The 15,987-nt window shown below is 42.9% G+C and overlaps 1 protein-coding gene across 1 annotated transcript in view; it reads right to left on the minus strand.

Annotated features, from left to right (window-relative positions):
- LOC126439767 (uncharacterized) overlaps nt 1–14,923 on the minus strand; it is a 47,664-nt gene extending 32,741 nt beyond the window's left edge. Inside the window, exons 1-2 of the mRNA XM_050090591.1 lie at nt 14,837–14,923; nt 5,724–5,903 (exon numbers count right to left, since the gene is read on the minus strand). Coding sequence (XP_049946548.1) covers nt 5,724–5,903; nt 14,837–14,923 — 267 coding nt within the window. The remainder of the gene's footprint in view (nt 1–5,723; nt 5,904–14,836) is intronic.
- Nucleotides 14,924–15,987: the final 1,064 nt, after the last annotated feature.

The following is a 15,987-nucleotide window of genomic DNA, read 5'->3' on the forward strand; positions in this document are numbered from 1 at the left end:
CGCGCGACTGCTACGGTCGCAGGTTCGAATCCTGCCTCTGGCATGGATGTGTGTCATGTCCTTAGGTTAGTTAGGTTTAAGTAGTTCTAAGTTCTAGGGGACTGATGACCTCAGAAGTTAAGTCCCATAGTGCTCAGAGCCATTTGAACTATTCTGAACATACATACATACATACATATTTGTACACAGTATTATGTGAGAGCCCAGTTAGCACGGGCACAGGGTCAATCCCTCGTTGTGCAGGAGGAGTGAATTGGAAGGTGGTGCACACTTTTGAATCGGCACCTTCCAAAACGTTGAATCCGTCGTCCTTGCGATGGCGCCACTGCGCTTTCTGCCATCTAGACCTAATCTATGCCGACCGGTGTGGTCGAGCGGTTCTAAACGCTTCAGTCTGGAACCGCGCGACTGCTACGGTCGCAGGTTCGAATCCTGCCTCTGGCATGGATGTGTGTCATGTCCTTAGGTTAGTTAGGTTTAAGTAGTTCTAAGTTCTAGGGGACTGATGACCTCAGAAGTTAAGTCCCATAGTGCTCAGAGCCATTTGAACTATTCTGAACATACATACATACATACATATTTGTACACAGTATTATGTGAGAGCCCAGTTACCAGGGGCACAGGGTCAAAATCGTCAGCTGCGTCCTTACCTGGGCCACAGCACGCCCTGCCGTACTACTCTGCAGGGCTGTAGTGAAGAACCATGAGAGGAATTATCTCGAATACGAATACCTCAAGACTGCTGCAGCTGTCTCAAGACTTAAGTTTTATTCAGAAAGCAAAGTGTGTCTTTAAATCGAAACTATCTGTACAACATTGGTTTCACTGAATAACTTTTCGCAATTACACTTTTCCTAAGCAGGTGCAGTGTATGATCAACGAAGTGTAGCTGCACCGCAAATGTAATAAAGAAGTCGTCCTTTAAACATTCTCGCAAGCTGTGAGGTACTAACTCTACAAAATATTGGATACGTATCAGGTAAATTGCCTTTGCTGCAGTGAAATGCATGGATGATGGTAACGAAAACAAGATGCAATGACAGGACATGATACGATGTCGGCAGAAACCATTCTTAAATGCGGAACCCGCAACTATCAATATTTGAAATTACCATCCAGCAAACATCCGTAATATTTATAGAAAAAAGATTTAATCTACTCAGAACCTTTTCAGTTCACTAAAACAGGTATCGCCTAATTCTCTTCTCTAAGGATCGAAAATGAGACTCACACGATACTTTAGGGACTGGCACGTTGCTACATACGCCACCAAAAGTTACACAAAGACACAGATCATACTGCGTCCTTTTGTTTTCCATGTATACTACTTTCAGAATCCAAAGTCATAATGCACAGTGGTCATTCTATGTGTTAAGGTTGGGTTGTTTGGGGAAGGAGACCAGACAGCGAGGTCATCGGTCTCATCGGATTAGGGAAGGACGGGGAAGGAAGTCAGCCGTGCCCTAAATCAGAATGGCCGGACACGGGATTGAACCGTCGTCCTCCCGAATGTGAGTCCAGTGTATGTGTTCACATAGCTTTTATTCCCCCCCATGAACCATGGACCTTGCCGTTGGTGGGGAGGCTTGCGTGCCTCAGCGATACAGATAGCCGTACCGTAGGTGCAACCACAACGGAGGGGTATCTGTTGAGAGGCCAGACAAACGTGTGGTTCCTGAAGAGGGGCAGCAGCCTTTTCAGTAGTTGCAAGGGCAACAGTCTGGATGATTGACTGATCTGGCCTTGTAACAATAACCAAAACGGCCTTGCTGTGCTGGTACTGCGAACGGCTGAAAGCAAGGGGAAACTACAGCCGTAATTTTTCCCGAGGGCATGCAGCTTTACTGTATGATTAAATGATGATGGCGTCCTCTTGGGTAAAATATTCCGGAGGTAAAATAGTCCCCCATTCGGATCTCCGGGCGGGGACTACTCAAGAGGATGTCGTTATCAGGAGGAAGAAAACTGGCGTTCTACGGATCGGAGCGTGGAATGTCAGATCCCTTAATCGGGCAGGTAGGTTAGAAAATTTAAAAAGGGAAATGGATAGGTTGAAGTTAGATATAGTGGGAATTAGTGAAGTTCGGTGGCAGGAGGAACAAGACTTCTGGTCAGGTGACTACAGGGTTATAAATACAAAATCAAATAGGGGTAATGCAGGAGTAGGTTTAATAATGAATAGGAAAATAGGAATGCGGGTAAGCTACTACAAACAGCAGAGTGAACGCATTATTGTGGCCAAGATAGATACGAAGCCCACGCCTACTACAGTAGTACAAGTTTATATGCCAACTAGCTCTGCAGATGACGAAGAAATTGAAGAAATGTATGATGAAATAAAAGAAATTATTCAGATTGTGAAGGGAGACGAAAATTTAATAGTCATGGGTGACTGGAATTCGAGTGTAGGAAAAGGGAGAGAAGGAAACATAGTAGGTGAATATGGATTGGGGGACAGAAATGAAAGAGGAAGCCGCCTGGTCGAATTTTGCACAGAGCACAACATAATCATAACTAACACTTGGTTTAAGAATCATGAAAGAAGGTTGTATACATGGAAGAACCCTGGAGATACTAAAAGGTATCAGATAGATTATATAATGGTAAGACAGAGATTTAGGAACCAGGTTTTAAATTGTAAGACATTTCCAGGGGCAGATGTGGACTCTGACCACAATCTATTGGTTATGACCTGTAGATTAAAACTGAAGAAACTGCAAAAAGGTAGGAATTTAAGGAGATGGGACCTGGATAAACTAAAAGAACCAGAGGTTGTACAGAGATTCAGGGAGAGCATAAGGGAGCAATTGACAGGAATGGGGGAAATAAATACAGTAGAAGAAGAATGGGTAGCTTTGAGGGATGAAATAGTGAAGGCAGCAGAGGATCAAGTAGGTAAAAAGACGAGGGCTGGTAGAAATCCTTGGGTAACAGAAGAAATATTGAATTTAATTGATGAAAGGAGAAAATATAAAAATGCAGTAAGTGAAACAGGCAAAAAGGAATACAAACGTCTCAAAAATGAGATCGACAGGAAGTGCAAAATGGCTAAGCAGGGATGGCTAGAGGACAAATGTAAGGATGTAGAGGCCTATCTCACTAGGGGTAAGATAGATACCGCCTACAGGAAAATTAAAGAGACCTTTGGAGATAAGAGAACGACTTGTATGAATATCAAGAGCTCAGATGGAAACCCAGTTCTAAGCAAAGAAGGGAAAGCAGAAAGGTGGAAGGAGTATATAGAGGGTCTATACAAGGGCGATGTACTTGAGGACAATATTATGGAACTGGAACAGGATGTAGATGAAGATGAAATGGGAGATATGATACTGCGTGTAGAGTTTGACAGAGCACTGAAAGACCTGAGTCGAAACAAGGCCCCCGGAGTAGACAATATTCCATTGGAACTACTGACGGCCGTGGGAGAGCCAGTCCTGACAAAACTCTACCATCTGGTGAGCAAGATGTATGAAACAGGCGAAATACCCTCAGACTTCAAGAAGAATATAATAATTCCAATCCCAAAGAAAGCAGGTGTTGACAGATGTGAAAATTACCGAACTATCAGCTTAATAAGTCACAGCTGCAAAATACTAACACGAATTCTTTACAGACGAATGGAAAAACTAGTAGAAGCCAACCTCGGGGAAGATCAGTTTGGATTCCGTAGAAACACTGGAACACGTGAGGCAATACTGACCTTACGACTTATCTTAGAAGAAAGATTAAGGAAAGGCAAACCTACGTTTATAGCATTTGTAGACTTAGAGAAGGCTTTTGACAATGTTGACTGGAATACTCTCTTTCAAATTCTAAAGGTGGCAGGGGTAAAATACAGGGAGCGAAAGGCTATTTACAATTTGTACGGAAACCAGATGGCAGTTATAAGAGTCGAGGGGCATGAAAGGGAAGCAGTGGTTGGGAAGGGAGTAAGACAGGGTTGTAGCCTCTCCCCGATGTTGTTCAATCTGTATATTGAGCAAGCAGTAAAGGAAACAAAAGAAAAATTCGGAGTAGGTATTAAAATTCATGGAGAAGAAATAAAAACTTTGAGGTTCGCCGATGACATTGTAATTCTGTCAGAGACAGCAAAGGACTTGGAAGAGCAGTTGAATGGAATGGACAGTGTCTTGAAAGGAGGATATAAGATGAACATCAACAAAAGCAAAACAAGGATAATGGAATGTAGTCTAATTAAGTCGGGTGATGCTGAGGGAATTAGATTAGGAAATGAGGCACTTAAAGTAGTAAAGGAGTTTTGCTATTTGGGGAGCAAAATAACTGATGATGGTCGAAGTAGAGAGGATATAAAATGTAGGCTGGCAATGGCAAGGAAAGCGTTTCTGAAGAAGAGAAATTTGTTAACATCCAGTATTGATTTAAGTGTCAGGAAGTCATTTCTGAAAGTATTCGTATGGAGTGTAGCCATGTATGGAAGTGAAACATGGACGATAAATAGTTTGGACAAGAAGAGAATAGAAGCTTTCGAAATGTGGTGCTACAGAAGAATGCTGAAGATTAGATGGGTAGATCACATAACTAATGAGGAAGTATTGAATAGGATTGGGGAGAAGAGAAGTTTGTGGCACAACTTGACCAGAAGAAGGGATCGGTTGGTGGGACATGTTCTGAGGCATCAAGGGATCACCAATTTAGTATTGGAGGGTAGCGTGGAGGGTAAAAATCGTAGAGGGAGACCAAGAGATGAATACACTAAGCAGATTCAGAAGGATGTAGGTTGCAGTAGGTACTGGGAGATGAAGAAGCTTGCACAGGATAGAGTAGCATGGAGAGCTGCATCAAACCAGTCTCAGGACTGAAGACCACAACAACAACAACAGTGGGAAAATCACTGGTGGTAGTGTTCATAAATCATAGACAGAGAATTCAGACTCGATAATGGTTCGAGTTAGGCCACGAGACACGTGCACAAAGGATAACGACTGAGATGAATGCTCTCAGAAAGCAGCATCCGGTTTCACGTTAGTCTGACAGAGATTTTCATTGGCCTTGACATATTCATAAAATGTTCTGGTTGCGACTAGTATGGCAGTGCCTTTAACAAAGCCACTCGCAGACGCAACACGCGCTAACTGGTGGACCTCAAACTGCACGTTGATGCTGATGGTGACTTGAAATGCCACACTGAGACTCTAGACCACTCTCCACTAAATATGAAGCTAACATGCTTCAGCTTGTAAAGCTGGATTGGGTGCAAAGTTATGTGAATCTGTAAGAGAAGTAGCTAGCAAATACGAGAACGCCGGCCGAAGTGGCCGCGCGGTTCTGGCGCTGCAGTCTGGAACCGCGAGACCGCTACGGTCGCAGGTTCGAATCCTGCCTCGGGCATGGATGTGTGTGATGTCCTTAAGTTAGTTAGGTTTAACTAGTTCTAAGTTCTAGGGGACTAATGACCTCAGCAGTTGAGTCCCATAAAAAAAAAAAAAATACGAGAAAAGAAAGATACAGACGATTTTCTTCGATCTCTAACCATTCCGAGCTTAGCCTCCCTGTATCATGGCCTCAAAAGGCTCACGGAAGTAGAGGTTGGTTCAGAATTTTTCCAGATCGTTAGTATTAGAACTGGAGAGCCAAAGATAGCTACAGTGTGAAGAAGGTAAACTGGGAAACACTCTCCAAGAACTGACCAGGTGGTGTGTGTCATTTTCTCACCCCCTGTACGTATAATACAGTTTATAAGAGGAGGAAAAAACTCCACTTACCATTCGTTCGAATGCGAGGGGAACCAACAGCTGTGACAAGTGCGTCGCACCGTGTGAGAGCAGCTGCGCCAAGTCCCGCCAGTAGCTGGAGAGTCGTTCCCAGTAAACAGCCGCCTGGGCCTGCAGCTCTGCACAAGACGGGAGACGACGGACTGGTGAACAAGCCAGTGGATCAGACTTCTGTAGGAAGCACAGCTTTCACTTTCTGCACCCACAAAGTGTTTGCAGGTAGCATTTACCTTTTGAAACTAGATCAATATACAATGTCAGTAATCGTATGAGTTACAGCACGGACACCTTGACCGGACGTTACAAAGCTCATATTCCAGCGAATAATTTAAAGAGCACATCAAGCAAAGAGAGAGGAATACCATCACCTAACGTAGATCCAGTAATAAAAATTAACCTAGTGGTAGAAGTATCAAAATACGTGAAGAAGTGGAAATATACAACTACTTCAAAAATCACCCACACAGCTTGCCCAACAATAAGACAGATTTAAGAAATAAGAAAACTCGAGATAAATTCCAGTCAGTTTTACGTGCTAATAATAGAAAGTAACATAAATGAGAATGTATAGTTTGGCTATTTGACTTTGACTTACTGACAAGCATAGGACGTAACGATTTGCACAGAATCGTGTCTATGCTGGTTTTATAATATGAGTAGTCTTTACGGCGTTTCCTGTGAGTTGTATGATATGTATGTAAATGAGGAAGAATTATGTCCACTCATACACGTTTTTATAATTAGGGTGTATTTATTTTAACATAAGTAATATATTTGAATAATTCAGTAAAAAAATGAATAAGGTGTTTTGCAAGTGTAGCTGAAAAAGCCATTCTCGGCCTAAACGTTCTAAGGGCCATGGAAATGTATGGCTACATTTGTACTGGTACAGTACCTTACATATTAACAGTACATTTTGCAATTACATGGTGATATACATAATGTTCTGTAATTTGTGACAAGTATCTCATCACATGTCTTTATGTCATTTTTGTACTCCTTTTTCTTTTTATTTGTCCAGTGGATCAATTCATGTACGAAATTTGTTGTGAAGGCGATTTATGCCTTTGTGATGTTAATATGGTACAAAGAATACATATGTAAAATGATATATATATATATATATATATATATATATATACATATATGATTATTACTGGCATGGTTTCATGAGCAGCCAAGCTACTGTAAGGCTTTGACGATGGATACCATACGTACTATTACGCCCTATCATGATAAAGAAATGTCTTATCTTATTTCTTTACATCAAATGATTGTATCGTAAACAGAATGGCAAATTCTGTTAACGAATGAACACACGATGTTAAGATACTCTGATATAAAACGTTTACTGCGGGATGTATAATCACTGCTAAGAACAAAGGAGAAACGACTTGTGAATATGTTCCCCACCAACCGCCTCAGTTGTCGTATAAACATCATGAACAGTGAGTGATTTGAGGGGATTCATGTCAGTGAAGTTAACATCAGTAACAATAAATTTACCTTATGCCATAACTATGATCCTTACGCTCATCTAAAGTTGATGTACACTCTGAGTTAGGAGACTCAACATACAGAGACAACAGTGAGATATACACACGTCAGAAGATTCGTAAATTTTCACACCTCCAGTGGCCCAATATAAGTGATGTGCTGTTTTTAGCATTTGTTGTAATATAACTGCCTCATGTATGGGATGATAGTGGCGTTCTATACATGCCATCTGCCCTTCACTTTTCGGTTATTGCTGTATACCTGTATAAAGTGCATAGGATTGAAAATGTAGTCGTGAAAACAAATAATGTTACAGTTAATGGCAGATACGACGTCTTTAAGAAAAATACTGCATTATTTTTCGCATTTCGTCCTTATGCGAGCTTATTTTCAGTACAGAAAAGACGTTGCTAAAGATGGAGAATGATGTGTGTACACGATGTTTATTGCGTTCCTAATGCTATTGGAATTACTCAGCGGCAAATCGCAAAAGAGAAAGTCCAAGGAACGTGCATCTTAATGACTTTGTAAAAAAAACGAATCATCGGCATGAGGGACTTCGTACCGACACATTACACTGGCATCTGGCTGTAGGGCAACGACTGCAGAATGTATAGCCACGGGTTGGGGTGGAGACAACAGAGTGCTGAGAAGTTCACCAGCCATCACAGACAGACCGATGTAGCCTGGGTTGAGGTCTGTGGCTACCACTGACACCACACCACAAGCAGCATAGTGTAGGGCGTTCTGTGGTGTTCAGCGGCGGGAGTCGCTTTTGCCTGTGGCGGTCAGGTCGACGCTGCTCTGTCCTCAGGTGGTCTCGTGAGACGTCACGGGAAGCAGCGGTCGTCGAGACGCCTACCTCCCCAGCCCACAGAAACAAACAGGGGTCAGGAAGACTCGCGATCAAATCATGTGGAAGGCATATGGAAGAGTTCTTAGGAATTTCGAAAATTTGGAAGCCAAATTATTATTCAAACTGGTTCTCCAGATAAACAATCAGTATCTCTTGAAAATATCATTCACATTGTTCTGTATGTTCAAGGATAGATAAGTGCGAGGACATCCGCACAATTACCTAAAGAGCTCTCACACTCAAGTTGCTGACAAGAATATGTATATAAGAGGAAAAAGTAGATTGAGGAAGTGCTAGATGACGATCAATTTGGTATTAGGAAAGATAAGGGCATCAGCGAAGGACTTCTCAGTTGGCGATTGATGATTAAAGCGAGACTTAAGGAAAATCTAGGCATGTCCGTAGGATTTGTAGTTAGATAAAAATCGTTCGATAATTTAAAATGATGCAGGATTTCCGAAACTCTAAGGAAAATGGGTATAACCTCTAGGGAAAGAAGGGCTACGTGCAATTTGTACATCAAACAAGAGGATAAAGTAGGAAGACCAATAACAAACAGATTAGGTTAGGAAAGGTAAAAGACATACATCTAATCGCCCCTACGATTCAATCTGTACATCGAAGAAGCAATGACGGAATTAAAAATGGGGTTCAGAAATGGAATTAAAATTCATGTTGAAAGGTTATCAGTGACAGGAATAGCTGATGTCATTGCTGTTCTCAATGGAAGTCAGAGGTAACAGTAGGAGATGTTGAGTAGAATGAACAGTCTAATGGGTAGACTCTATGAATTAAGACTAAACCAAAGAAAGATTAAATTAATGATCAGTTCAGTGTTCAACTTGTCAGAATTGTAGACGAGGATCAAGACGAACTGAAAGAATTCTGCTACCTAGAGGGCAAAGTAGCCGGCTGAAGTGGCCGTGCGGTTCTAGGCGGTGCAGTCTGGAACCGCGAGACTGCTACGGTCGCAGGTTCGAATCCTGCCTCGGGCATGGATGTGTGTGATGTCCTTAGGTTAGTTAGGTTTAACTAGTTCTAAGTTCTAGGGGACTAATGACCTCAGAAGTTGAGTTCCATAGTGCTCAGAGCCATTTTAACCAAGGACAAACTAACTCATAATGGAAAAATGAAAGAGAAAATAAAGAGTAGAGAAGAACATTCAAAGAGGATGTTCACGGCCAAACAAAGTCAACTAACATCAACTGTCAGTTTTGTAACAACGAAATCAAACAATCATTGATAAAATTATTTAATAGGATAGATAAAAGAATCGACTCACGAAGCAGCGGCAGAACACACATAGAAACTGTTGTGATTGGCAAGCTTTCGGAGCCAGTGGCTCCTTCTGCAGGTAAAAGGGTTGAAACGGAAGGAAGAAGGGTTAAGGAAAAGGACTGGACAGGTCTAGGAAAAGGGGGAAAAGGGGTAGATTTTCGGAAAGTCACCCAGAACCGCGGGTCAGATGAGACTTACCGTACAAGATGAGAAGGAATGTTGGGGACCGCATCCAGGGAGCTTAAAGGTGGAAGATAGGGTAATATACAAGACAGAGCTTACTGCTAAAACTTTGATCTCGAGTTAACAAGAGTGTGTCCTCCTATAATAGCCCTGTAACTGGCAAAACATATTCTATCAAAGGGAGAGCCAGCTGCGAAAAGATACAAGCCATATTCCAGCTACTACGTAAACACTGTTTAGCCTTCTACATAGGCATGACTACCATCACATTATCAATTAGGATGAATGGGCATAGGCTGAGGGTATATACTGGTAACTCACAATATCCTGTTGCAGAGCATGGTCTACGACGTGACATTCGTGACACCAGCGCCTGTTTCACCACCTGGATTCCTCCCCCAGGCACCAGTATCTCAGGACTCCGTAGGTGAGAACTAACTCTACACCGTATCCTTGGTTCTCGCCATCCAGCTTTTTATCACTGTAACTACTCTTTGATTCACTCCGTTTCAGTTTCCTGCATCTTTCATTGTCATTCCCAACTATTTTTCACCGCCCCATCCCACCTCTGTTATGTACAATGTGCTTACCTTCTCACTCTTAATAACTTGTGATCAGTGATTTAGCAGTAATCTCTGTCATGCATATCACCTTGTCTTAAGCTCTTAGGTTTTCAAATCTCGTCCGATGCAGTCCTCAACAATTAGTCTTCCCTTCTCATCTCGTACAGTAAGTTTCCCCTGACCCACAGTTCTGGGTGACTTTTCCAAAATCTACCCCATACGTTTTGAGCACAGTATTCTGTGAAAGTGAAACATGGACAGTGGGAAAACCGGGACGGAAGAGAATCGAAGCGTTTGAGATGTGGTGCTAGAGAAGAATGTCGAAAATTAGATGGACTGATAAAAGAAAAAATGATGAGGTTCTCAGCAGAATCGGTGAAGAGTGGAACATACCAAACGCTTTGGTAGGAAGATGGGACAGTATTTTGTTCTTGGTCATGCAACCTTATTGTTTCCTCTTGGTTCTTGTACGTATCACCCGTATTTCTTTGCAACTTACTCCCATTATTCTCAATATTTCGAACACCTTGCAGAAGTTTACATTTCCGGATGCTTTTTCTAGGTCTATAGGGTCTATGAATGTGGCCATTTTATTTTCCAAGTTTTGTTTCTCTCATCAGTCACAATATCAGACGTACCCCCCTCTCACGCTATTAGCCTTCTGACAGTTAAAATGATCGTCATCTATCATATTCTCTATTATCTTTTCCATTCCTCTGTATATATTAGTCCTGTCGACAAATTCCATACATGAGGTGTTATGCTAGTTGTGTGATAGGCCTGCAAGTTTCTGCTCTTATCTTCATGGTTGTGTCTAATGGTATACCACCATTCTCGTATATTCTAGACGCCAACTTCAATAATTCTTGGTTGACACTTTCGCCAATGATTTGCTGATCAATTGCTGTGTTTTTTTCTGTTTCCCAGGGTTTCTTTTCCGTTAGCTCCTTATATCCATCTTTGTTTGTCCAATTTCTACGATGCCCTTTTCATAGGTGTCCATTACTGTTCAAATGAACTGTCTGTGTGGTATTCATCAACGTAATATCTAGAGACCAAGAGAAATTCAAATGAATTTCGTGATTGCTTTGCACTCTAGTGTCCCACTCCTTTCCGCATTTTGTTCTTCCTGACCATTCTCTTGAACTTCAATCCACTCTTCATCGCAATTCAACTGACATCTGAGCTTATATCTGGCCCTAGGTGTGCCACACAATCTACGAACAGGATTTAGAAAACGATAGATTTCGACTTCTAGACACAGATAATCGGACAATTCTTCCCCTAAATACAGAAGTACGAGTATCAACAAGAGTCTCACCACGACGTTACCTCACATGGAACTTTCCTGTGCCTCCATCCTTTTCGAAGCCTACCTCCCGTGGGGAAGCGAGAGTTTTCTACAGCTACCGACGGTTGCGAGTTAAAACAAAGAGCGACAGAGGGAGAGAGAAAGGGACTCCCCTCTCTTCCACTCCGCTCCAAGGCCACACCTCGTGTGCAATCATGACTGTTTGTATTGAAGCAATAATGTTATGTAATTGCAGTACGTAAAGTTTTGATATTTTTATCATTATGTAGTTTGTTAAAAGAAAGGCGAACAAACGTGTAAAAGTAATGCATCCACAGTTTGAAACAGTTACACTGTTTTACATCTAAGTCAACTTAAAGATGCAGAGCTGCAATTTTGTAGTATGTGTATTCTGATATAAAGCATAACATGTGGAATTTATGAAACCCCATACATTAATTTCTGTCATCAGTGATAATAGCTGCTACAGTTGCAAAATTGTACATCAGCAGTTGATTTTATCACTGGGATGTGTATCAACAGTTGTGCATGTCCCATCAACAGAAACGTGTGTTCTTATGTGTCTCCACTGTTGTTGTTGTTATTAGCAGAAGTAGTATAGTTATCACTACCGTGTGCTGCTCGTGTACTTCGCATGTCGTAATGTTGACTCATTGAGATGTCAGGTTATATATAAGAGAGTTCACGAATGCCTTAATTTTATCAGGTGGAATAAACGCATAAAGAAGTAAATAAATGTACACAATGTGCCAAATTCCGCTACTTTTTATAACGCACTTTACACTATTTCTAAGGACACGGGCTCTGTCGTTTCTTGCGACTCTTAGTGGATCCCCGTACGCTCTGTAGCGTATGGCATTAAAGGTCTGAAAATTTCGGAAAAGTGACAGTACGTTCCTGCATTGTCACTTTTATCGCAACGACAATGAACGGGAGTCTTAACACGTCACGTGTCAGATATCTCTGCTGAAGTTAAGTGAGCGAGCAGTCTAGATCGCATCACATCGCATAGTGATTTTTTAATCCGGACCTGTGCGCTACCTTCATGCTGAGTGCCTTGGGGACGCTCCCAAGACAGCAGCCGTGTTCACAGACCGCGTGGACACGCTCCTGGCTGGACTGCCGAACACTCAGCCGTCCTGCCGCATCCCGACATGCCCGCTAAGCCATCCGGTCTCAGCCTCACAGGAAATGTCTGGCACCAGCGTGTGGACAGCGGCGGTCTCAACGTCGCTGCGATCTGGCGGCTCTACGGGACCTGCTGAGTGACGTCGGCTGAACACGACACAACTGGAGAGACTCGTGGACTCTCTTTGTCGGCCAACTCAGGCCCTTGTCGAGGCTAGAGGCGGTGTGCTCTACTGCTGTGTCAGCATGATCTCTCCTTATCTGACATCGAATGAAATCTGTCCTCAACCTTCATGTTTATTACTTGCAACCTTCCACATAAACATAACTAACTCGACCTTGTTTTGTAAGGAGAAAAACGTACACTTGCGAGATCTCAACCCTAGATACCAAACACCCGCCCTATCTTAAAATAAATGGCCATACTTATGATAATACTCATTTTAGACGTCTTGAATGCAGAGTTTTTAAAGTTCTGTAGGTGCAGGTTGCCTGCCACTGGCTCCGCCCCACTGCAGCTGCCTGATGCACGAGTGCAGAGTACTGTGCAGCGGGGTGACGTCCAGAGCCCTCAGACCGCTTCATGTCGCAAGTGTAGGAAGACGTGTGTGGAGCCGGTCACGTCTGCCCCATGTGTTTCGAAACTTTGTTCTTCAAGTAGAACACATGTGATTTAACATGAAAAACGGGTAAGCAATATGAGCAGATAGTATTTCAATGCCATGCGCATTTATAGTCAACACCGTTTAGCAATATTTTAGGACATATTCTGCAGCAGTTTTTTATAAAACACACACGCGCGCACACACACACACACACACACACACACACACACACACACACACACACACACAGATCTCTGTTACGGGCAGAGGCAAGGTGAAATCTGACAATATTACCTCTTCAAAGCAAGCTTCCTAAACAGTCAGTTCGTGATTTTACGTCTCCGTCGCATTGTGCCAATGAAGTTGTTTGACGAAAATGATCGTGGTGAAAGGGTGTCGTCATCATTGTCACCACCATCCTCTCTTAAAGAATAGTCTAACGTCAATCAACTATTCTTCTCTCCATTTAACGGGTCTTCTCTATGACTGCCGCAACTGAATCGCAAGGTACAAATAGTAGCACAAAGAAACGCTCATAGAGTTTCTTTTGCCTCGTGTAAGAGTTAGTCGAATAGCCACATATAACGACGTTTACCGGCCACAACTGTCGCGAGCTTTGACGTTTAAACGTGGCAATTTGACCGTCACTGTATACTGCTCCTGGACGTGCCACACTGTCGCTTGTCGGTTCACCGGCACTATAAACGCGAACCTCTTACTCACCGTACCGTACAGTAGTTCGAGCTCGGACAATGGGCGAACGCAGCGGAGCGTGCCAGAAACAAGTGGTACACGAGCGTTGAAAAACTATGTGTTCAGAAAGTCTAACTGCGTACGGTCATAATCGTGGTACAAATCTCCGCGCGACATAGACAGCTGGGGCTCACACCTTGCAAGTGTGCGTTTTGTATGTGAGACCAGGTTGGTCATCTTCTCTTGTTAGATGCAGTCGGTTGTCATTAGATAACTGTTTCTTTTCTTCAGAGTGATTATTATTTAGTTCTTATGTTTTTATTTCTATGCACTATAGTTAGGACAGAATTTTCAAATGTGGTGCAGCTCCTTCACCATGTGTTGATTAACTTCGACGAGAGATTTTATAGAAAACCTAAATGTGCACATTACGCTTTATTTAACAATAACGAACTTCCAAATAATATACTCACCAGGTTCATTCCTCCACTTAAACTGAAGATGACGCCACCTCCCACATCTCACCCTGCCGACCACGGCTCTTGTGATGCGCCGAACAGCAAGCACTGACTGGGACAGGATATGATGCCTCAGATCAGCCGTTTGCAGCGTTGTCATGTTCCATTCCATGTTGTTCAACCTTTCAAAATAAAATGGAGTCAGCTTATGTGACAGATGATACTCTGAAACTTGACTGTATTTTGTAGAATAGAATAGTGAAAACTAAAGTCAACTTGCCTCTCTCCAGCTTTTACGTTTCCCATTGATAGAGGTCACCAGCCCATTACAGACGAATCGAGGTGTCAGACAGGAATTGTTGCGTACATTACGACTGGTATGCGAGTCTGCTAACATATTCTGGCGAACTGATCATTTCTGATGAAATACAAGAATTCACATACAAACATGCAGCCAGAACTATGATTGGACAAGCACGGCAGACGGCCTTCAAAGACACGGAGTGGGCGCTCCCCCACAACATGGCTCACCGTCTGCTCCTTGGCGCCATAGTCACGAGCAGCACTTCCACTATAATACCACGTTTTCGAGACGCTGCCATGTCTCTCTTGTGCCATTTGGATGAGGTTGAATCTTGATCTTTCGTGACAAGAAAGACCATACTGCGCTACCTTACTCAGTTGGACTGAATACTTATTGCACCCTGTCTTAGGAATTAGTACCTTGGCATCCTTGATTGTGAGATTAGCAGGGACAAAATTGGACAGAACATCCAACCTCTAAGTGGGAGCTGTTGTAGCAATGTCATTAATAGTCAACATGGCTCCTTACGTCTTAACTGTATGAGTGCCATTCTCCCACATTTTAGCACAATATGCGACAGCTCAATAACCAAGAGAAATTGCAGCGTTGTTTTGTTTGTCTACATTTGCTCCCCAGTTTTTTGCAGGAATGTAGTGCAGTTGATTTAGAATAGAACCAAACGACTTTCACAGGTCCGCGCAGTGCTGCATAAATGACAGTGACAGGAAGATGGAGGCACCAAGGAATTAAGGAAGTAGCTGCAGGAAATTTTGGTCCTATCCAGGGGCACATATGACTGCCTGTGTGCCTCTGTATCATGGAGGTAGGACTCTGTGGGCTCAATTCCGCTTGTGTTTTGCTGGAGTCTCTGTCTGTAAAAGTACTCCATCTGTTTGGTGTCAACATGGAGGCTTGTCGACACAGTCATTAAGTAGCCAGTTTCACTCGATGAATTTGGTCACTAGGCGACCACTACGAACAACAATAACAAACTACCTGGTACCTTGGAGTGCGAAGAAATTGCCTAAGGGGACACGTGAAACAGAACCTGGATCAGTGGAGTGGGCTTGTGTTCACCGGCGAGTACAGGTTTCGAATGTCGACTGGGGATCGTCGTACAAGGCTGTGTAGGTGACCAGGCACCGGTGCAGGTCTCTCTCTATCCATGGGTTCTGCTGCGGGGCGGGACGGTCGTATTTTGGCCTGCTATTGTGGTAATATCAACAGTAGCAGAAAACAGTATAACGGGAGTCGGATTCTTTAGGAAGGTAGAGCAGAGAGTGTGTTACAGTGAACAGTTCAGTGATACAGTTACGCTTATCACAATCGACAGCAAACCAACTCCGACAACGATAGTTCAGATACTACATGCCGACGT

This window comes from Schistocerca serialis, unplaced genomic scaffold, assembly GCF_023864345.2.
Source record: "Schistocerca serialis cubense isolate TAMUIC-IGC-003099 unplaced genomic scaffold, iqSchSeri2.2 HiC_scaffold_1343, whole genome shotgun sequence".
Lineage (NCBI taxonomy): Eukaryota > Metazoa > Arthropoda > Insecta > Orthoptera > Acrididae > Schistocerca > Schistocerca serialis.